Raw genomic sequence first — 23963 nt, forward strand, 5'->3', positions numbered from 1 at the left:
TGCTGCCTCTAATCACAGTGCTACACCTGATGTGATGATTTAAGCATTTAAAAAATTTCAACTTCTGGGACTGAAGAGATTAAACTTCATTAAAGGATAAGCAAAGTAAAAGAGAGCAGATTATCTTATGCATGTACTGCCACCTTGACAGAAACAAGGGGCATGTATCATCTAAAATATCCAAGGGTACACTCTGAACTTCTCACTTAAAAAATAAATAAATAAATAAATCTGCTTTTAAAAGCAAAAAATCAAAGCAACATCATGACTACAAGCAAAAAAAATCTATAGAGAAAACAAAAATATACATAAATAGGGGATAATTTCTTAAAATCTATATCATCTATTAAAAAAAGGTTTCCTGAGATTTTCTCAGTGTGAGCTCACTGAGGACAAAAGGCTTTAACAGCTATGTAGTATAAGTACATTTTCAAGCATGTACCTCTACACAAAAGGTTCCCCCCATACAGTGCTCCTACCTCCCCTCTTCTTCGAGCAGAGGAGTGAACAGAAAGTGACAAATATAAACAGTAGGACGGCGGTGTTGAAGGAAATTACCTCCCAGAACAACTGGCATGTTGCCATCATGAAGACATTCATCTGTTTTGTATAGAGTCTGAGTCACTTGCAAGCAGAAGGGGGAGGGAGGGGACGAGAGAGAGCGAGCGTGAGCTGATCGCAGGCTGCAGACGAGAGGCAACGAGTGAGAACGGGAGAGCACCAGAGGAGCAACAACATCTGAAAGTTTTAAACCTGTGATCGCGGTAGGTGACGCGCAGCGAGACTGGAAGTTCCTCCAACATGTGGAAGCGAATAAATTCCACATCACGGACCGCTTCAGACTAAGACAGATTTAGGATTCGCTGCTGAGGGAGGGCGTTCTCTGTCACATTCTTCTATGGGAAGGGAAGAAATTTAAAGATGAGATAGGAGACATTAAAAGAGACCAAGCTGTCCCACCTTACAAGGTGTGCAAAGAGTGAAATGCACGGGGTGTCAAGCGGCTCTCTTTTCCCAGCTCAGAATACTGTTTTAGTGTTCAACAGCGTTAAGACGTAAAGGTTTGGGAAAAGACTTAAAGAGCTGAAAACACAAAAGGAGAAGGACAGCTAACATTACCTTGGGAAACAGGTAAGAAACTTTTGCAAAACTATCACAATACTAGTTTATTTTTTTTATTTGAAAATGGGTTTCGACATCATTTAAACCACTGCTTTGGAAGGTATATAAATTCAAAATCCTACACATTCATCTACTAATTTTAATCAACAAATATCAGCTGAAACACTGTGTACAAACAACTTGCATCTTTTATTAACCTTTAACTGTATAACAGAAGAAATCTGAAAAGCTTTTAAGCCATCACTCTGTTTTCCCAGCTTGGCATTCACATAACTCATGATCTGACTGTCTTTGCTCTATTTATTACTTACCATTGCTGCATTTTGTCATTATTCGGGTAAAGAAAATGACTAATCACTACCCCTTTAACAGACCTATTTCTTCTTTGAAGTGGATGTCAAGAGTGTCAGCTGCCTGGGAAAGTGAGGACCCCTGCTCACTTGCGGAACATCGCACTGTGGAGCTACTAATCGTGTTGGGATTATTGCCAGCTTTGGATTTTATAAGAACAAAGATCATCTTCGTTTGGCTTTTACGGGATGCAGGATCTTGTGTGCCGCCCCTGAACTGTCTCACCCTACCCTGTGCCCTTGCCTGTGGGACCCAGTGACCATGCTGACCGAGTCTCCCAGACCAGAAAGATTAGAGCCCCGACCTACACTCAAGCCCGCTGTATGCTCAGCAGCACCCTGTCTCAGCCAGCCATGGCACAGCTCGAGGCTAACAGCTCACACGCAGGCAAAGTGTCTGAGCTTCAGCTGAAATGGGCTGCCTTGCTCATTGTCATGGTCATCATCCCCACGATCGGAGGAAACATCCTGGTCATTCTCGCTGTGTCGCTGGAGAAAAAGCTGCAGAATGCTACCAACTACTTTCTAATGTCACTTGCTGTAGCCGATCTGCTGGTGGGACTCCTAGTGATGCCCATTGCATTGGTCACTGTTCTCTACAGTAAGTTTAGCACGGAGCTTTGGCTTTGACAGCTTCATTGGACATATACTGCATATGCTTTTTTACATTATATGGGTAGTATTAAAGCTGCACAGGTAAAAATCCTAGAAACCCAAGCATAACATTTCTTATTTTTTCCCTTTTAAAAGGTCGTTTACATTTATTTAAAAAAAAAAAAAAAAAAATCACAATATTTTTTATTATGCTTACAAAATAAACAGTATTTAAACTCCAGACGCTCCCCCAGCAAACAACTGCCAACATTACCTCACCCATGTCTAAGGTGTGACTCTGAACAAAGCACCATTGGAATGATTATATTTCTTTCTTTAATATAGTAAATGGCCTGTATTTGTATAGCGCTTTACACATCCAGTCACCCATTCACACGATCGCCCCGACAGATCATAATCTGTCATAATATCCAGAAGAACACTGAAAATTGATGTCCAAACCACCAACAAATTTTGAAAACAATTTTTTAAAGTGAGTTCAAGCGTGACCGAAGTGATTTAATGAAGAATGTCCCCTAATTCACAGCAAACTTGTATTAAACCTTCATTAGGCGTTAATATCTGCATAACGACCAGAAGACTTGGGGATAACAGAAGAGGAGAAAAACAATTTGAGAGGCAGTATTAGATCCAATCAAGACTATCTCTAAACAAATTATTCTAGATGAAATAGAACAAGAGATAGTAGATGGTGAACAGTCTACTTTCTCTGGCAAAGGTTTGGTGCCAGGTCCACAGCTTGGACTGAACGACTTGCCTCTGGGACTATTACCAATGGAAAGCCATTTTTCCATTAATTCCATTAATAGTGTTGTGCAAATACAGCTGCACAGGAACTGATTTAGACTTGTATCATCTTTTTTTCCTCTTCATACCACAACAAAATACAGAGCTATGGCAAAGCTACGCATTATTCTCCATTAGTTCAATTGAAAGATAATGAGCTGGATTATAATTATGCCTAACACACAAGAGCGCAGATGTGGATGTGTCACACTGAAAGCTGCACAAGTAAGATTGCTCAGAGATGCTGCTCAAGCGCTTACCTTAATGCAGAATCTAATTAAAGAAGGGCTTTACAATTAATCTGCCATTGCATCTATTTCTGTAACAAATCTGTGTCTGGAAACATGCTATTTAAATTCTGACTGGATCGCTGGATTGAAAAGGATACCAGCTATAAGGGTTTTACATCACTCTCCACATTAGAAACATATAAAGCCTGTTCATCAGTCTACCAGGAAGCTTAATCCCCTTTCACATTGCTATAATTGAGCACACTGAGCCCAAAATTCACCCAGTAAACCCTCCAAAGAAGTTTTAGTCACAGCCAAAGGAGAAATCATCAGTAAAATTAGTATTTTAAACCACACTTATTTTGGGTTCATCATCAAGCATAATAAACAGTTTAATTTATCAAACAGCCACATATAACAACAAAACTCACAGATTTCTGTTCAACAAGCCTGTGCAGATTTTGTCCTTTCATATCATTCATTTTTGTATGCGCGCTTCAGTAGACACCGAAAGGCCCATTCTGATCCATGAAAAACCTGGGTATTGAGCTAAAAGCAGCTGGCTTTGAAACATAAAAGAAACTGAAAGGGTATTGATTTCTTTTTTCTTTGTTCAAACCATCACTTCAATACGGCAACCTCTAAAGCAATTTATCTAGGCCGAAAATATTTAGTCCTAAGAACTAGTCCAGTCACGTAACTGAGAGAAAACACCAACTGTGATTAAAATGTATTTCTTTAATTTTTCCAGCAGTATTTCTATCTGCTAAAAGGTTACAAAGGTCTACAAAAACAAAAAACAGACTCCTAAAATATTCTCTGCTTTTGTGAAATATATTTTAAGACCCAGGCAGCTGTCATCCTCTCCTATTTAGAGAGAGATGAAGCGCTGAGGTGAACTGGAAGAGGTCATGAGGACACAGACAGAAACAGTGTGTTAGTGTGAAGGATAGCTAACGACGGTGCGGACAGTCATGCTGTGCCAACAACCTTTAGCGAAATAAACAAAGTCACATAGACAAGGTTATAGTACATTGGTACACTAATACCACAAATGTCAACACAACTAAACTAAATATTTCAGTGAAATCAGTGATACAACTGTAAGGTGGGGTCGATGAGCTGTGCTGGGCTTGAAATAATCAGAAACAATAAAAACACACGTAAGCTGACAGACTAATAAAGCTGTGCGTGTGTTGTGTAAATTAAGACTGTTATCATTGTTAATTAAGGCTAGAGATGTGCTGGTCCGGTGTCCAGAGGTGTTTGCTTTGTAGCCGTGTGCAAATGATGAAGGTGGTTGAAGTCCAATTTATCTTTTTAACCTTTATCCCCCTTCTTATAATCTAATAACAGGTGAGGAAGGTGCAGAGAGGCTAACAGCTAGTCCTTTGAAGTTCGTTAGTTAGTTACATTTCTTTTTCTTTTCAGCTCTATACAATGTCACTATAATTATTAGGCCTTTACCTTTAGCGATCCAATCACATATAAAACAAAATTGATTTCTCTATTAACCAAAGTGTCTCCAGTTGAACAGCTATAACCTCCTTTTATCTTTGATCATCCGTTCAGACTTGCTCGTGGAGTAAAGTAGTAGGGCAGGTAGAGCTGGCTGCAGCTGGCAGAGAAACCCACTTTACTTTGAATTAAAATATATAGGTTTCAAAGAAAAGATGATGCAACACACCCAATCCAGAAAATGTTTCTAGCCACTCTTCCACATCTGCTGAGCAGAAGTATACAGACACCTGGAAAATGTAAGAGGTCCTCTTGTTTAAAATATGAGCTATGTGAACAGAAACTCTTGTAAACTTAAAATAAACCAACTTGTAGCCAAAAAAGAAAAAAGAAAAGGCTAAGTGAGAAGCCAGCTCTCTACTAACCAATAATGTGGTAATTTAATACATTAGATTTTCTGAACTCCTCTATTCTATATATTTTTTTTTATTTAAAGAGATGTGGATATTGTAGCTGTTTCTACTGTGCAATGTGCTATAAACACATTCTTTCTTATACTTGCCAGAAATGCAAATTATTCTTATTCTTTTTTAAGTAATAACACTTCATCCCCATATTTTTTTAATAAAAGTCCTGCACTGTTGACTCTTAGACACCCACATCTGTTCAAATAGCAGTTTTGTAATCCTTATAAACCAAAAAAAAGAAAAGAAAAAACATTGCAAATGACTTTGAGGTGCTGACACGAGCCTTGTATAACTAGGAACTACAGGAGAGCTCTGCTTTATGCTCCAAGTTTTTAAATGGGCTGCCACGTGGTGGAACTAGGATGTTTTCAAAGGCAACCATAAAACAAAAAACTATAAAAAAAAAATAAGCTTACAAGGGCAGGATTGCTTTAGTAACATTGTAAAACTAATATAACAAATAAACACTTTCCAAAAGTGTCAATCATTTGTCATTTGGGGGGAGAAAAGCTTCCATGTCAAACTTAATCAAAACAGAGTACGAGAAAGCAGCGCAGTAAGGAGGCGGAGGAGACGGGCATAACACAGGAAAATTCCAACAACTGTCTTTTACTATGTTAATGGATGACGAGACAAAAGCCAGAACAACTACTTGCCAGTTTTATATCCAGAACTCAAAATAAACACTACTGTTGAGCGCAGTCTCTGCCACATCTACATAAAGAGCTCCGAGCTCCATAAACACTCGGCGAACCCTCCTTTTTCCAGTAAAGTGATTCCTCACAGATAAACAAACAGCAATCATTTGCACGAGTGCTACTTCAAACCCGTTGCCATTGTCTGATATCTACCCTAACGGGCAGAGAGTATGACCGCATTCTTTTTGGCAAGAAAACGAGTTACACCACAAGTATATTAAACTATCTGCCAACTCTAATTTCCATCTCATCTTCTCTTTAGACTCTGGATGGCCTCTTCCTGAGTTTCTCTGCCCCATCTGGCTCTTCCTTGATGTGCTTTTTTCTACTGCATCCATCATGCACCTTTGTGCCATTTCACTGGATCGCTACATTGCCATCAAGAAGCCGATTCAACACAGCCAGTACAAATCCAGAGCAAAAGCGCTGGTCAAGATCGCACTGGTGTGGCTCATATCCATTTGTAAGTTTGTCAGTTCAGCCTTCAGCTCTACAGCAGTCTTTAAAGTCAAAACTCAAAACATAAAAGCCCCAACAAGACCTGGTTTACACTCAGAAATGCATGCCAGATGACATAAAACAGCAACATATATATATAAACAGCACTGATGTGATTTAAAGTCCACTGTGACTTTTTTACAGTAAGCTGTAAACACAAAGATGCTGCAATCAGTCATGCCTTGTTATTGGAGACACATTTCAGTAAAAGCAGCTCTTTCTCTCAAATGAAAAATTACTGGATTTGCAGAAAAAACAAAACAAATGCAAGCCAGTAAGCTGTTCATCCAATGAGTAATAATAATAATGATAATAATAATAATAATGGATACTTTATTGATCCCCATGGGGAAATTACTTGTTTTTCTCTGCATTTGACCCATTCACTCAGTGAAGCAGTGGGCAGCCCACTAAGCAGGCGCCCGGGGAGCAGTGTGGTAATAACCAGTGTTTCCCAGTATTTAATGTTGTTGTCGTTTTTCTAGGTATTGCAATTCCAATTCCTATTAGGGGCCTTAAGAACTACCACCTTCCCAACAACATCACCTTCAACAGCAACCACACGTGCCTGCTGAAACCAACCACCTTCTGGGATTTTATCATATTTGGCTCTTTATCAGCATTCTTCATCCCTTTGACTATCATGATGGTCATCTATCTACTCACTGTCCATGTGTTGCGCAAAAAGGTTTATTTGCTCAGGTCAAAGGTCACTCAGCGTTTTAGCTCTCCGGCGGTGTCCACAGTTTTTCAAAGGGAGCAGTCTATGGCTTCAACTGAAGCCGAGCAAATGAATGTGCTGGACAGCAGACTTCCCCGGATGCAGGAAAAGCCAAATGCAGGCACCACGATCGCTCACACGCCATACGAACAGTCCTTTCGCAGGATGTCAACTATGGGCAAGAAGTCCATGCAGACTCTGAGCAACGAGCAGCGTGCATCCAAGGTACTGGGCATAGTCTTCCTCCTGTTTGTAGTCATGTGGTGCCCTTTCTTTATTACAAATATCACCTCAGTGCTATGCAAAGGGTGTGATCCCAACGTCATTGCCCGGCTCATGGAGATCTTTGTTTGGGTGGGTTACGTGTCATCAGGTATTAACCCGCTGGTCTACACCCTATTCAACAAAACTTTCAGGCAGGCGTTCACACGTTACATCACCTGTAATTACAGGAGCTGTGCCAGTAACCTGTCAGGAGGACATCTGAGGCCATCAACTGCAGAGTGGACTCTAACAAGGATTTCAATCAAATCTTCCATGGCAGAGAACTCTAAGCTATTCATGAAACGGGGAATGAAGAACGGCATTGGAGCTGTGGCCTACCAAAGTCCGCTGAGGTGTCGGCAACCACCTGTACAGTCATCTAGTGGTGTTGTGCTAGACACAATACTTCTGACTGAAAATGAAGATGATAAGCAGGAGGAACATGTTAGCTGTGTATAGACTATGGACACGCAAAGCAAATGAATATAAATCGGGGGTGGGGTGGGGGTGGGGGGGTACTTAAAGTGGATAAAATTTATGTTGCAAATTTGAGTTCTTTCAAGACAAAGGCTTGTCACGAACAGATGTTTCTGTCAATTGGATACATTTAATGGCAAGACAACAAACCCCAAACTGTTCATAGTCTTTTGTAGCGTACACCTAGAGGGCAAAACACCAAAATGCTGGCTAACTCAGAGCATCAGAGCACCAGAGAACTCGTTTTTAATATGTTACAAGCTGCAAATGTCCAGATCAACTTTCAAAAACACTGATATTTAAAATACTGCATGTTTTTCCATACTTGTAAAGTGTACATTGCACAAGCTGCAGTCCATTTGGCAATATTTGCAATATGTAACAATATCCCCCCCAGTGCACTTACACTGCCACCAGCACATACACAAAAAACCCCAAAACAAAAACAACAGTAGGTGCAGGTCTATCTATTTTTGATTGAGATGGGTCACTAATGCCACGTTTGGAAGGTGAAACTCATCTGTTAAGCTTATAATAATGTAATATAATTTAGCCTTTGGTGGGATTTGGCTGCTGTTTTTGTACGGCAGCCTCAGGAGAGGTGTGTTAGCATTTAGTGCCATTATCTTTACTTGCCCAGCAGCTGTAAACAACTGAGCGGCTTGTGAACATTAGCTGGCATTTTGGTTTAATAACTCTGGTGAAAGTAAAGCACATGAAGTCTAAGGAAGGCTTGTTTTGCCCTCCAGGGTTCAAGGTGGTGACCTCACTTAGAAACTAGTAAGTGATCGCTAATGTTTGTTTACATCAGTTACACAAGGATCTATTTTCAACTATGAACACTACATCCACAAAGTTCAGGACATCATGATGACCTGGAAACTCCCTGAATGCAGCATACAGTACATTTCCTATTCTGATGCTTTCAACTTTTGCTGTCTAAATATGCTGTAAACCATCTACATGCTTATATTTTGTCAAGACAACACAGACAGACATAAACGCCTTGCACTCTTGAAACGATACTTAATGTATTTGCTGGACCTTTGAAAAGCACTCTTGTACGTGTATCGCAGCCTGCTGTTTTGACATGTTAAAAAGATGTCCACTTAAAAAGATTGTACATAGAAAATGTTCACTTTAAATGGAAATCTACATGTGTTTAATAAAATATTTCTTGTGTTCCTGATAAAAAGGCCAAATTCTAACTATCTGTGTGTTATGCTGTTGATCTCCACATTCATATGTTACTGTAATGTGATCGGAAAAAATGGCCTCTATCATAAATAAGGGCTGGGCAAAACAAAACACAGCATAACAGCCACAGTAAGACAAACAAAACAAAACAAAACAAAACAAAAAAGGCTATTCACTTTTCCCCAAATCATAAACACCAAAGCAGATAACAGAGTTTGGCAATAAAAACCACTGCTATTTACACTGAAAAAGAAAAATACGAATACTGTAACGACAGCATATTTAAGGAGCAATTCCTGATTTCTCTGTTTAAAAATATCCAGGAAAACATTCAACTAAACTAAAATCCTAATTAGTTATATTCCTGTATAGACTGTGTCACTGTTAAACAAAAGACAAACAAACAAACAAACTGGAACTCTGCTGATTTAGTATGAAAAAGCTGAAACGTAAGGCATTCAAACCTGGCTCTTCTTGTGAGGCGGAGTGCATGCAGTTATTCTTAAGGCATTAGGGTGAGAAATCAGAGAAGAGCAGGCAAACTAAATAGCTCTGGTTCACAAGTCTTTCTAAACACAGAGAAAATTTACACAAGGTTTATGTAGCGGCCGATTGATCACAGGATATCACATGGCCTTTTTGGGCTTAAAAATGCACACCCTGATGTTTGTGAAGTGGCCAGGCAGTCTGTTTAGCACGAGCCCTGCTCTATGGTGGGTAAACACTGATGTTAGTGGGATAAATGCCTGTAAATAACTGGAGAAGACAGTTAAAGTGATAAGGACCTCAGTGGTGTCATTGTCTGACAGAGGAACATCATTCATGAAGACCAGTAACTACTACTAAACTAAATTTTGACAACTCATTACACAAAATATAAAAAACACAAGGTCAGCCAGGAAAACTGAAGCAAAAAAGAAAGAAAACCAAACTGTTTCTGTGTCAGTAGTGACGTAGTGAATAACAAGAACCTGACTGGTTAAAGCCAACTAAGCTCCAGGACATCTGCATGGAAATGACATTCACTGGTTTCATTCATTTGCCAGCTGCTACATTAACACTTTTGTGTTAGCCAATCAACCAACAACACTTCACTTCACAAGTTAAAATCCCAAACAAGCTAACTGTAGTAAAGCTAAATAAAACTCCCACAAGTAACCAAGAGATCAGCTGCTTGTAATGATGGAAAAACTGGTAAACTCCCTGTTCTCCTTCTAGTTTGTGGGGGACACCAGAGTATCCACAGGTATCGGCTTTATAAAGTTACTGTGGCAGCTAATGCTATTAACCTTAATACGGATGGCTATAGTTGTGCCATTTTCTTTTGCCGTAAGCATTCTGCAAGTCTTTTTTTAAGGTAATGATTTTTATTTATTAATTTACATATAACTAGCATCTAAAATCACACTGAGTTTCTACTATAATGCACGTGCCTCTTTGTGGAGGTTGTTGTTCGTGTGCCAGCTGCGTTTAAGATAGACAGCCAGTTAGCGGCAGATGTGACACACACTGAAATCAACAACCATAAACCATCTAGCTTTAATTCTACCTCCCCTCAGCAAACAAAGATAACTGTGCAACTGTTTAAAATAAACGGACGGACAGCAAACTGAGCACTGGTTGGTTGTCATTATATAACTTTTTTTAAAACTCTTCAAAAGATTAACATAAAGAAGCATCATTTGTAATAACAATGATATTTAGAAAACCCTTCAGAATACCTTCCTTTTACCAGATGCATGATTTGATCTGCTCAAATAAGTATGTCTTTGTTCAAAGGTTGTGTTTTGCATAAAGCTGGAATTTTGGCACAAGTATTGAGGTTTTAAAGAGAAAGGCCTTTGGTGCATGCGGAAAAAACCAAAACAGAGCGTTCATAGTTTAAAGAATGGGGTCTGGCTTACCTGAACAAGATGAAGCCAATGGACTCGACAGCAGCCCGTCTGACATCATCATTCACATCACTCACCTTAATAGACAAAAGAAAGGCAGTCAATTAAACGGGACTTGATTTAATCTTAAAAATGCACATCCCCTACTACTCAGAGTAAAAGAAATATGCTCTACTATTAAGCTGTCTAATAAATTCAGTTAGCACCAAGTGCCACCTGCAGGACAAAAGTGGTTCACACCTCTGCAGTGATTTCTGTTAGCAAAGAGTTTTGCAAGATCATCCCTGAAAGAATACAGTGCTTTAAATAACTGGCACTAGTTTAATAACAGCAGCTACTAAAGCTTTGAAAAAAAAGACAGATTAAGGGAGAAAATAAACAATCATACTTTTGACAATATTATGACTAGCAGCTATTATGAGGCCGGCCATTAGTGGATCTTCCATCCGCTTCAGTGCCATCATTATAAACCTGCACTCCCTTCAGTGACAGTGTTGTAAAGAAGGAAAAAAGGAAGCACTCACAGCGACATGTAGCAGGCGTCGGATGGCCTTGTTGTTCCCAGAGCCACAGTATGCCATTGCCACAGTGTACATACCAGAGCGCCGCAGGATGGGGTCCTACCGTAGACAGTGAAAGAAAGCAGAGCTTTAAGACTGTGTCTGGATACACAACTAAGATCAACATAATTTGAGTAATTTCCCACATCTAGATCTTGGCACAAAGTACAGAGGAAGAGTCTCACATGTGATGGGAAATACACACAACCTGAGGTTCAGTAAGTGCAGACGGGATTTGATACATCAAATATCGGCACAGTGAATTGTGAGCTTTACGGAGAGTAGTGACCTTTATGAAGCAGACTGAGATTCTTTCCATTAAAGAATCAAACTTCTATTATTTTCTAGATATTGGTAAGTTGACCCTATGGCAAAGACAATTGTCACTTTTTTTGACAGAAGTTTCAACCTGATGGTGTACATAATTTGATTTTTGAGTGTTTTTTTAGTCATACCTTGTCTCTACAGAGGCTTTCAATGAGGGCATCAGCCTCCTCCATACGTCCATACATGACCATGGCAATTCCTACTGCCAGGCCACGCAAGATCTTCTCGTGCTGCGTCTCCTGAGCGTAGCCCACCATGTCCTCGATCGCCTGAGCCGACTTGGAGCCCAGCATGACGAGACCAAGAGCCAACCCTGCAGCTTCACCTGGGAGGTCGCAGAAGCAGAAAAAATAAACAATAAACATGTGGAAGAGCATTCAGCTCTAACTTTATTGCACACACACAGCTAGGCCTCTGAGAAAGGGGGTGACAAAGCGGGGGAAATTCCACAGGTGTGAAGCCTTTTGTTCTGTGTTTTTGAGGATGGGGGAAGAGACAAGGGGCAATCACGGTAAGAAGAGATAAGGTTATAAAAAATCTCCCACATTCTGGAGAGGGTTAACAGCTGTGAAAGTACTTTTGTCTGACTGTATTTAAACCAGGGCTGTGCTGTTCATTGGTAGAGAGACTGCTGTCAGTGCCCCATGATGGCGGCTCTCTCCAAGCATGCTTGTGTTTATTATTAAAAGTTGTTGGCCTACTGCTCACTGTGTCTGTAGGCTTTGTTAATTAAAATTCCATAACACATCACACAGGATTAAAAACAAACAAAAAACCCTGCTTTTTTTTGGTCCACATACAATTAAAAAACATAACAAAACACATATTTAAAACGTCTGAAAGTTCTACTCTAATAAGGGACGTAGCAAAGATGCTCAAAACAAACAAAAATAAAAAACCAAATCCTTCTTTGTCATATTTGTAGAAACATTATTATTAGTAAGCAGAACAGTAAAAAGCAAACTGGGGCTTTAAAATTCAAAAAGCCCCTTCACTGACAGGGCCTACGTACCAGTGACAGCATCATCCTGGTAGAGGTTCGACTTGAGCAGATCGTAGACATCCTGCCTAGCCGTGCCCAATGCAGCCAAGCCCAGGCCAAGAGCACCGCCATGACGGACAATCTGTGACCGTGGAACAGAAAGCACACCATCAGTGAGAGCATAAAACTGACACAGAGACTTAAACTAGCTCCTGCTCTCTAAAAAGCTTTAGCTGGGGCACAAGTGTAACATTTATCTGACAACCAAGCATGAAACCAAACCTAAAAACTCACATCATTGCTGGCGTTCTTGAGTTGACTGAGCAGGTAGTCAATGATGTCCCCGCCATGGTTGGCATGAATGAGGCCCAGGGCATACAGCCCGCCTCCTTCCTGGTAGGCAGACCCAGGGGAGGTATCTTTGGGCAAGTAGGTGGCCATTAACTGGAGCGCCTCTTTTTCATGACCCTGAAAGAAAGCATTTTCAACATTTTGAACATTAGAAACATTTTAATCTTTGTCTAAAACATTCTGAGCAGGCAGTAAGATTAGAAAAGCATAACATTAGAACAAAATCCTTTCTGGTTTTCTTAGTATTACCATCATTGTGCCAGAACTCTACCTTGTGGATGACACCCAGACTTGCTGTCGCTGTGAATTTTGCCCAGTTTGTTGCTCTTGCCAGCCATTCTAAGTTTTCTCTACAAGAACAAAAAACACTGGGGTTATAGTCACTCGAAAACAACACGTTTATCAATATCCCTCTGTAATCTTTTCAGTGTTTTATCATCCTCCCAGCACAGTTACCTGAGGAACTGGTCACTTGTGGTTCCTGTGTGCATGAAGGAGTTGGCTATAACCGTAGCTGTGTGGCACACTGAATTTCGAACCGCGTCCTGGAGTAAAAGGAGGCACAAAAATCAGGGAGTTTCAGGAAGTGGTCGCTACGGCACATTAAGTGACCTCAAGCAAAATGCAGTTCATCTGGTTGTAAACAATCTTCTTCAAAACTGCACATTACACTGGCAGCGAACGTTACCTTTGTGTTTTTCAGAATCATTAGATCTGTATTGTTATTTCGAATTAAGAATTGTAGGTGAAGCTCAATGGCCATCTCCCCACTCAGGATCTTGATCATCTTTGCATTCTGGTCTTTGGACTCATCTTTCTGTAAAAAGACAGAAGGACAATGTGACAGGATATATTAAAGGCAGCAAATCAGAGTGTATTTATTTAACCCCCCTCCCCCAAAAAACCCCCCAAAACTACTGTTCAATTGATTTTCTTCTTTCTACTTTCAACTTTAACTTGAAGTTTTATATTCATTCCTCCCTCCCAGCATTCAATAACACTATCAAGACTGCAGCTAAAGGCCACACTGAGTTAGTATTGATATTTAGTAAGGTAGTACTAATGATGTGCAATCTGCATTTTTTCTTTGAACTTTTCTTCTCGACTTTGAATGCTTAACTAGACTACACTGCTATATATACACTTGGCAAACACGATTCTGATTCTGACTCTAATAAACTCCTTTTAACTCGCAGTATATTTTAGAATTCCTCATCAAGTTTCAGGATTACTTTTTGTTATTCCTGTGAGAACCGTGTGGCTCTAGACTTTTCCAGATGATGCCAACGCAACCAGTTTTATGTGCATGTATACAAACTGCTTAGCGTGACTGTGATTGTTAGCCTTGATCACATGACAAAGCTGTACTGATTATGGTGAACATGCTTTGTTGTGCAGGCTCCAGTTATCAAAGATATACTGCAGTTAAAACCCCCAAAAATCCAAACTGCTAACCGTTTCTGCAGGCTTTCCAGCAGGTGAGCTGCCAGCTTTGTCATCGGTCTCCATTGCATCACTATAAAACATACAAGAGACAACAAGTTTCAGTCTGTAAGATGTGTGTGTATTAGACTCAATTCAAACTCAATCTTTTGTATTTCTTTACTTTAGTTTGGTTCATTTCAGAAGGTTTAAGATGCCCACCAGAAACTTAGTGGGCTTTATTCTCACTGACAAAGGGTCAAAAGGTTTTCCCACAATACAGCATTTTAAAATAACTCTTCTGCAGAGAAATGCCTTAAATCAGAGCCACTATCTCTGAAAAAGCCCAAGACCTATAAACATGAACCAAGACAAAGTGCTTCAGAATTAGTCACTCTTTGTCCCTGCCTACCTCTCTTTGTCTGGCGTGGGCACAGTGCCTGTATTTGTGGAACCAGGGACTGCAGGAATAGGTGTCCCAACGGTACGCAGGTTCTGAATGACAGAGGACAGAAACTGCTGGCTGGCACTCTCATAGAGGTCAAAACAGATCTGGTAGGCCATTAGCAGGTTGTCCTCCTTCACCAGCTTCTCCAGGATATCACTCACAGCCTGCGGATCATCCAGGAATATCAGGCACTGGAGTGGGGAGAGAGAGAGATAAGTGGAGAGGGATGTTAGTTTGAAATAGTTTGGGAAAATCTATTAAATTAAAGCTGTACATGTGATCAACATACAGCAGTACTATCAACTATTTTAAAAATCACACAAATAACTCTGAGCATGACTCAGGGCAGATGTTGGTTTGGTTGACTGATCGTTAGAGATTCTTATCTAACAAAAAATACCTGCTATAATGGGCACCTTTTTCCTCTTATTATACCAGCTAGAGAGAACGCTCATCATTTACTGTTGTTTTTTTGCTATAAAGTGAACTTTATAGCAAAAAAACTCTCTGGAATCATGAAGATTGTGATTACATATAAATTTTGATCTTATCATTTGGAGTTTTCATTTTTCATAACGTCATTTTAGTGGCTTTCAGCAGCCTTCTCCAGAGACGTTAAACCTAACCATAACTTGGCAATCTTTGGATGCTCCGTAGAAACCCTTGGGTTTTCACCTGGCATCCAGATTCATCTGTATGAAGGAATTGTGCTTGCCAAGAAACATATAAATTGGAAGTCTGCCTCTTCTACGAAACTAGATTAAGGATGTTATCTTTTCTACAACTGGAAGAATTATGCATGTGTAAACCAGATATTCAGGGGAGATTTAATAGGAGATGAGGGCCTTTTCTTCAATAATACCATATTATCTCTTACAAGCTGTGATCTTTACTTTTTTCTCGGCCCCATAAGATGCAAAAATGTTTTTAATATATTTTTGTTATATTCTTGACAGGTTTTCTTCATGTTTGAGAACTTCGAGAGTCGCACTGTCTTAAATTCCCTCCGTATGTTTTCGTGCCTGAAAGCCTTTTATTTCTTTTCTGTGTTTGTGTATGCTGTCACAAACAACAAATCAATGGATAAAACATTGGAGGGGGAAAAAAAGAAGTGAAAGCACGATCACCCGCGCCAGTTTCCTTGGCTCAGGTGTTTGAACAATTCATTTGTTACCTGACAGACATTGATGAAATCGGGTTTTTCCAGGTTCATGTAGAGTTTGACCAGCACCCTCAGCACGTTGTTACGGAACTTCTTGTTCTGCATCAGGGACATGCACACCTTCAAGCTGTAGGCAAGGAGGCCACTCACATCATTCTGGAAGGGAAGTGAAAAGAAAGAAATTCTTAAGATGAAACGTTAATAACCTTGAACAATCAACAGCAGTAACCAAAGCGTAAATCTTATTAAAACTTGTTATAAAGATCCAAAATAATCTCAAGTTAGCAGAAAACTGCACTGACTGATTCTAAGATGGTTTTCTCAAACATGTCCAGACGTCTTGTTTCCAGGGCGATGCCAATGGCCTGTTTATACTTGTGATCGTCAAGGCAACGCAGGAACATCTTGTTGACAATGCCCTCGAGACGGGGGTCTATGGTTTTCTTCTCTTCGCCCTCTGGCAGCTCGGTATTCTCCACCCGCAGCTTGGTGTAATGGTCGATGCATTTGGCTGCATCCACAAAAATAACAAGTTATGTAGGTAAATATATTTATTTCATACATACTTTTCATTAGAAAGCAACGGAGGATAAACCTTACGTCCAACATTACATCTTTATTTTACTTTGCACTGGTAAGAAGAGAAGAAGTCCCCCCCCCCACTCACCAATGATGGTCTCCACATATTCTGAGTCATCTGTGACACTGAAAAGATCTCCTGCACCAAGAGCATAATTTAGAGACTCTTCAAAGGCTCCAAGATGGTAGAAAACCTTGGAGGCCACCAAGGCTGCAAATTCTCTACTCCGGAAAGACTCATCCTCATATAGGACTTCACTGTGAGGAGACAACAACGAGTTACATAAAACAAAACTGTCAGGAGCCATTTTTCTAATCACCATTGAGTAAATTGTAGATCAGATCAGAGATGATCAAAATCATTCAGTTCTGCATTTATTACTGAACTATGAGGGAGCTTTGAGGGAGAGTAAATACTGATGTCAGTGTCTCAGCATTTACAGGGAAAGTCAGTTAAATCTTTAACCCTACAACAGACATAGAAATAAACAATGAGCTTAAGTTCCTGCTGACTTATGTTACAGTACTGTAATAACTATAATATAAGCTCTTCGCTACTTACATCTTATCCACGGATCCTGAAATCTCAGCCCAAAAGTCATTCACAATGGCATCTAGCTTGTGCAGAGCAAACTCCTGCAAGAAAAACAGACGTGTTGTTTAAATATTCATCTTTGTATTCACTTTTATGTAATACTGCATACACCAAATGAGTTTACATTTATGTCACGTAGAAAATTAAAACATTGACCAAAACTTGATGGGCCACACTGACAATTCATAAAAGTCAAGAGACTTTATCTCTGCAACTGTATCTCTTGTGGTGAGATAACAAGACATGAAAATCTCCCGTTACCCGAATATTCAATTGACTACCCTACAGCCAACTCTTACCTTAAGCTGGGGCTCATCCTCATCAAGGAGAGAAATAATTCCAGCTAGAAAACAAAAGAAATTATTAAATGGATGTTTACTTCATAAAATCCAAATACTTTTCTTTTGATCCAACGGTCATTTCAAATACTAAATACATTTGCAAATCAAAGACAATACATTCTAAGAATACATTACATTACAATACGGTCTGAGGAGATACAGAAGCTTATTGAGGATCAAATATAATGTTAGCCCAAAATCTGGCAATTTGAAGATTGTTTATAGCAATACTAAGATGACAGCAGCATTTAGGATGTATTCAAACACATAACGTCATCGGAAATTACGTCTCAGATGAAAGCAAAAATGAACATGTTTATCTATAAAGATCCATGCTGTTGCCATTACTGTAATTTATTTCCGCTTCCTCCATTTAAACAGCCTTGTAGTGATTAAAACCATTTCTGAAGCACGGGAAATCCACAATGAAATGTGTTTCTCCTTACTATAACTACTTTAGTAATTTTATATGTGATCAACGGTCTATGGTGGGCTGCCAAGTACTAGCCGTGTGACTCAGCTAAATCAATGGCAACGGCTAACAAAATAAAGCTACCTTTAACTACTTACCGGCAGATGTTATCATGATTGGCTCTTCGGTCCCTCCTCGGTCCCGCGTATCCTAGTGTGACGGCGAAATTTCGTGTGATTTGTGAGAAGTTAAAGAAAAGATTTGCAATATTTGGATATGTTTAACCACCGAACTGAACGCAGCCGCTGCTAACTTCTTTTTGTTCAACACCGCAAGTCCCTGTCTGAAGGACCCTCGGGTTGGCCAGCTGTAACTATGCCTGATTAAAAACGTAAAAAAATGTATACAATTCACGCTGGATTCATCAGTTGGACCAACATATTCCAGTTTTATAACTAATTAACATAAAGATAACGTAAATATTATTTGAAAAAATGTGGGGAATTTGTAAATGTAGTTGAATGTATCCGATTTTTACACTGGCACCTCAAATGGCGACCTGCCAGCCCAGCAGCTCTTCTACTAGTGTTGGGATTTCCGACTCTTTTTAGAGAACCGGCTCTTTCGGCTCTACTCACTAAAAAGATCCGGTGCTTTCGGCTCCCAACCGACTCTTCAGGTTGTTTTGTTGCTTTAATTAATTTATTATTAACCATAATATAAAATTATGCACAAAAGGAATTACTATTGTAAAGGATTTCAACTTTTAACTATTTAAATTTTCAGCTTTTTCCTTTTAAACAATTTTAAAGTGAAACAACACAAAACACTGCAAACCACAACACAATTAAATATAAATTAAAATATGAAAACAAAAAGAAGATACACATTCTCTGTCTTATGGGCCTGCATGAATAAACTTTCTGAATCCTTTATCATCTGCAACTGCACAAGGCTCGTGTGCGGAGTGGAGTGGAGAAAAAGTGCGAGAGAGAGGGTGAGAGAAAGAAAAAAAACAAACCCCACGGTTCCCAATAAGGAGTTGGCTCATGTCGTTCACTTCAAAGAGTCGGCTCTAAGAGCCGTTTCATTCGCGACCGACACATCACTATCTTCTACGTTTCTGTCAAGACAAGGCAGGTCGCTTACAAACAGTAAATTAGCACATCTGGCAATTAAATGAAGATCGTGGAAGCCAAGGGGCGGCGTGTTTTTCATGCAAAGTTGTATGACAATACAGCTTTCGATGACTACTAGTTGTCACCCAGGCAGTTTTTACTTTATTGAAAGAATAGGCAAGGAGTATGTGTTTTAAAACAAAGCTGAACACTCAGGCAAGTCCAATGATGTTTATTTAAAGGGATGAATAAGTCAGTAGGCTACATAAATACAAGTGACATAAATCTCGTTACAAATATTGGTGGTCCTAAAAGTTGTCTCTAAGACACAAAATCCTAATGAAAATGAAAAATAAAATCTTAAGTAAAGCACCCAGGGTCCCTGTTATCCAATTAATACGGTTTTCCGGAAAATTAGTGCAGTGCTTCTAGGCGAGAACGTGACCTGGATTCAGGTAAACTGTGCGAGATTTCACATTTTAAGGCTTTTATCATGTCAGTTGATTTTGTTCTTTAATTCCCTGTATTTGATATACACAAGTTCCCTGACAAACAGTGAGCCAGGAATCAAGTCCTGTATCATTTTATAAGAGTACTTATGCTGTAAGCCGTCTAACGCTTTCTCAACACGTAACAAACTAATGCATGTTTCAAACCTGACAGTGTTTAGGTGGCTTTGACGTGACAAGAAGTATGCTGACTCATAAGAAGTGGGTCCCTGAGCATCACAAAGAAAAATTGTAACACTGTAGCAAAGCACTGAGGTCAGCTTCTCTTTTCACAGTCTAAAAAGCACACAGGTTACATTAGCCGTCTCCTCCAGATGGATCTCCATTCAGAGTTGGTCCAGTAGACAAGGCACAGGCTTTCAGAGGGATGCCCTCTTCTGCACTTTCAGCGTCACCTGAAAAAAGACAACTTGTGAGCTTGCAGTGAAAATAAGTGACTGCAGGACTGTGGTGCAGTTCAGGCATTTCTCTGCTGAAGTTACTTTGCAGCTACCTCTTTGCTCGCTGCTTGAACCTCGGTCTTCTCTTCTCCTGTGGCTGAACCAACGTTGCAATGGCCAGAAAACTGGGTTCCCTTCATCCCTAGTATTATCTGAAAGGCGATAAGAAGCGTTTAACAATGTGGCAGCTTTTCTAAGGGGGCGACCGTTTTGTGAATGCTCCCATTGTTTCCTGGCCTTTGCAGCCCTGCCTGGGAAGAAAAATGTGTGCAGTGTGGTCTTGTGAGTGTCATGAAGTGGCCTACACAAGAGTGAGCTCTCTCATTAAAGTACATTAAAGTATGTCCTGTATGGACTTGAATTGAAGTAGTGCTCATTGGTGAGCATACAACGATCATATTATGAGTAGTGGAGGCTTCGGCATAATAGTTAACATATTATATCTTGGACAAATTATGCTGTTTGCCTCTTGCTGATCTAATATGCTGTACATTGTACAATATTCCCATGCTGGCCTGGTTAAATGTGCCAGGGTTCAAACTCCATGTTTACAAGCAGGTGTCCTGCTGACATGGGTGTGTGCGGTTGTTGCAGATGGTCACACTAAAACATTTTTTTTTCTACACACTGCATGAAATAAATAAGCTTTTCTGAGGTTTTGCTACAAGTGGAATGTGTGTACACCTGCTGCTTGAGATGAATGTATAACTCTGCAGACGTTTTTCTTGATGCTGAGCATTAGGGTGTCTGTCTTCGGGATGAAGCAGCCGACCCATATCGCCTCTGATGCATGGTTGTGGAACACCGAGCGGATCAGACGCTCTAGAAGCTGGGCGCACCGGCGCGTCTCGGCGCTCTCGTCGGTTGTGTGGATTAATCCAATCAGAGCTGGCCGAGCGATTGTAGCGCGTTTCGTGCGTGCCTTTACATCCTTGAGGATCTCTTTTAAGCACACCTCGTTTGGAGCTCGGCCGATGAAAGTCTGTCTGAAGATGAATATGATGACAGGGGAGTCTATCGCTCGCTTCAGGCTGTGACTGTTCGCCCTCCTCGTTGCTGTCCTCTGAGCATTGCTACTACCCGCTGGTCGTCTCTTTTTCTCTCTGTCCTCTCCCAATTCCAAGTCCTTGGGCCTCGCTGTTAGATAATTTTCATTGCCCTTTCCAGTCTCCGCCTCGCTGGAAACGTGGTTTGTACTTGCTTTACCGCCATGATCGCTCGTCGGACTTGACTGGGGGCCACCATGACCGTTTGCCACCAGACTGCCGTCGTGAAACATGTCGCGTACGAACTCCTGCAATATTTTGGCGTCATCTCCGTCCAAATCTTTATTTCTGCAGACATCACTCACCAAATAAATCCTCTCGCTACCTCCAATTTTCGCTATAGCCTTCTGAAACTCCCTCTCCTCGTCCGGTAGCGTGTCCTTCAGTGACTCCTCGTCCGCCATCCTTGCGCAATTTAAGCTGCGTCGATCTGTTTTATTTACATGAATCGTTAATCCATTGCCGGAGGATGAACCGGTGAAACTTGTTTACGGTCATCAGCGGGAAGGGGGGGTGTGTGTGTGAGGAGGAGGGTGGGGGGGATCTACTCGCATTTGTATTGGCTGATCCTTTTAGTGGGCGTGGCTAACCGTCAATAACCAAACGACAGTGGCTTGATAATGAAGTTAATCTTTAATGGATAACTAGACAGAAATACATATTGGAAATACATTACTACCAATTATCCTAGAATATCATTTAACAGCAGTCAGAGGGGATGAAAGGGGAAAAATAGTACAGTTTTTTTTTATTTTCTAAGAATTTCTTAGAAGTATTGTGGGGTAAATGGTGGATATTTAAACCTCAGGGTGTAGACTTCACTTTCTTTATTCCCACTATTCACATGGAAAACAGTCTCGACTTCTCTCCAGAGTCATAAATTCTTATCTAAGTGGAAAAAAAGAAATGACAGAGAGCACAAAAGTTTATTTGTCTGACCCACATTTGATAAAACAGCCCATTTCTGGAAATATTTGACTTCATTATGAGATCAAAAAATGACTTTCACACTCAAACTCCTCTCTACTTCAACAAGCTCATGAGTACTTCAGACTAATCCTTTAATCCACCCACGTTTGTTCCTCAAATTAAAAGGTGCCGTCATCCTAAAATGCCATTGAGTTCATTAACTGAAATCCAAATGGAATAACTTCAGCTGCTGAGTTTGTGTGAGATTGTTTACTGATGGATAATAAACTATAAAGTTGGACCAAAATCAATGCAGAGGTTTCAGCCTTTGACCTTTAGACTAGCTGAACACTGATTAGGTGGGTGGTGCACTTGCTTCGTCATGTCTTTGCAGTGTAACTGAACAGTACAGCTTTAAGTGTTTTTTAGTTAAAACCTGTTATGTACAAAATACACACAATACTGTTACTTTTTATGCTTATAGCACAACCACCAACATTTCTCTCCCAGCAAATTCAAGGCGTACATTTCAACACTTTGGACAGTTCCCACACTACGTTTGTTGTGTATGCTGGAGTCAGTCTACTGACCTTTTCAAACCATAAAAGGAGAGACTCGGGGTCAGGAAGCCCACTTTGACCAGAGAGAGAGACACAGAGACACAGGCGAACTGCAATAACATGAAGTCCAAAGCAAAATTCAAAACAAGAAATGGCACTGTTATCACCCTTGAAAAACTTTTTACATATTGTTGAAAGAAACCTCATTTCCAGATAAAGTTCTGTGCAGAAGTCTTGAGCCATCCGTCATCAGCCTTTCTAAATTTCTAAAATGGCAGTGATAACACAGTTTGATTAGTCTGAGGAAACTGGAAAGGCGAAGGACCGAAGAAGACGCTGAACATCTAAAAATATCTACAACAGATTAAAAGCAGTTGAAAGTCATGCCAATGAGAGATAAGAAAAAAACAAATGCCAAATTGCACAAGAACTGCACTGAAAATCAGTGCAACATGCTTTACGGATGATGAAGCCATATTTGAGAGGTTTTTTTGTTTTTGTTTTTTTTGTCAAATCATCATCAGTATGCATGGAGGAGGTCAGAGGACCAAGGGCACCAGTAAAATACAGTGGAGGCTCTGTCATGGGGGTCTTGTCAAAATAATGGAATTATGAAAAAAGGAAAGTACCATCAGATTTTGATCCACCATTCAATACAATTTAGAAAACATCTGATTGGCAACAGCTTCATGTTTCAGCAGGAAACTGATGCCAAACACGCTGCAAATGCAGTAAAAGCATACCTGGATAGACAAATGAGTGCATCTGGTTATGAGATATTGAAAATAAGCCTGTTTATTTACTCTTCTTTTTACATGCCTCACTGTAACTCTTCAACACATTTTCTTAAAAATGAAAGAAATCAACAGCTTTTCATTCCAGCTTACTGACTCAAGTCAGGTCACTCATTTCACGAGAACATGATGCTTTTTCTAGTAATAATAAACCCAGTGATAAACAATGAGACTTCACTCTTTCTGCACTCTGAACGCAGCTGCTCTTTAAAAGTATTTTTCCTCTGAAAGTACACAGTTATCCTGCAACATTTCTTCTTGTGATTTTATTTTTGTTTTTTTTAATCATGTAATAAGAAACTTTGGAGTTTTTCTTATTTCTCTTCTTCCAAACACAATATAAAAATTGAGTTTTTATGGGGGTTGGAGTGGATTTATTCAATAGAGACAGAGGACATGAGTTGAATGTGAGCAGGCCAATGACTTGCAGTAAAGGGGACACGCTGCTCAGGTCAGTCGAGATAGTCTTTGTTTTGCCGCCATCTTGTGGATAAATGTTTTACCTGGGTGCAAATTTTGTGCTCATGAGGTTTTTTTTTGGCTGTATGAATTTTATCTTAAAATAATACTAACAGGAATTTGAGAACAAACATAATCAGTGTATATTTTTTCTGAAATTTTCTTTCTTAAAAA

General features: G+C 40.0%; 3 protein-coding genes across 7 annotated transcripts in view; 1 reads left to right on the forward strand and 2 right to left on the reverse strand.

The window, feature by feature from the left end:
• psmd1 (proteasome 26S subunit, non-ATPase 1) overlaps positions 1-18314 on the reverse strand; it is a 36336-nt gene extending 18022 nt beyond the window's left edge. Inside the window, exons 1-16 of the mRNA XM_082505579.1 lie at positions 18113-18314; positions 17501-17544; positions 17169-17242; positions 16695-16864; positions 16330-16538; positions 16040-16183; positions 14830-15056; positions 14451-14511; positions 13684-13812; positions 13452-13540; positions 13267-13345; positions 12939-13112; positions 12675-12786; positions 11791-11987; positions 11300-11395; positions 10788-10852 (exon numbers count right to left, since the gene is read on the reverse strand). Coding sequence (XP_082361705.1) covers positions 10788-10852; positions 11300-11395; positions 11791-11987; positions 12675-12786; positions 12939-13112; positions 13267-13345; positions 13452-13540; positions 13684-13812; positions 14451-14511; positions 14830-15056; positions 16040-16183; positions 16330-16538; positions 16695-16864; positions 17169-17242; positions 17501-17544; positions 18113-18128 — 1886 coding nt within the window. The 5' untranslated portion in view covers positions 18129-18314. The remainder of the gene's footprint in view (positions 1-10787; positions 10853-11299; positions 11396-11790; positions 11988-12674; positions 12787-12938; positions 13113-13266; positions 13346-13451; positions 13541-13683; positions 13813-14450; positions 14512-14829; positions 15057-16039; positions 16184-16329; positions 16539-16694; positions 16865-17168; positions 17243-17500; positions 17545-18112) is intronic.
• On the forward strand, positions 656-8894 carry htr2b (5-hydroxytryptamine (serotonin) receptor 2B, G protein-coupled). 5 transcript variants are annotated; one of them, XM_082505585.1, is made up of 5 exons: positions 691-1131; positions 1495-2073; positions 5989-6189; positions 6710-7170; positions 7398-7524. In XM_082505585.1, exons 2-5 carry the CDS (start codon positions 1797-1799, stop codon positions 7410-7412), a joined length of 954 nt encoding a protein of 317 aa, XP_082361711.1. In that variant the 5' UTR covers positions 691-1131; positions 1495-1796; the 3' UTR covers positions 7413-7524. The 5 variants fall into 5 exon arrangements, with proteins under 5 accessions (XP_082361709.1, XP_082361711.1, XP_082361707.1 ...); XM_082505583.1 differs by having other exon boundaries at positions 656-764; positions 6710-8894; XM_082505581.1 differs by having other exon boundaries at positions 6710-8894.
• A 974-nt stretch (positions 18315-19288) lies between the features above and the next one.
• Positions 19289-21603, reverse strand: LOC309689321 (uncharacterized protein). The gene is made up of 3 exons (XM_082505623.1): positions 20706-21603; positions 20075-20173; positions 19289-19976 (listed from the first exon to the last, which is right to left on the reverse strand). Exons 1-3 carry the CDS (start codon positions 21469-21471, stop codon positions 19879-19881), a joined length of 963 nt encoding a protein of 320 aa, XP_082361749.1. The 5' UTR covers positions 21472-21603; the 3' UTR covers positions 19289-19878.
• Between the last annotated feature and the right edge of the window lie 2360 nt (positions 21604-23963).

The sequence above is a fragment of the Aulonocara stuartgranti genome (genome assembly GCF_965226115.1).
Source record: "Aulonocara stuartgranti genome assembly, chromosome: 15".
NCBI lineage: Eukaryota > Metazoa > Chordata > Actinopteri > Cichliformes > Cichlidae > Aulonocara > Aulonocara stuartgranti.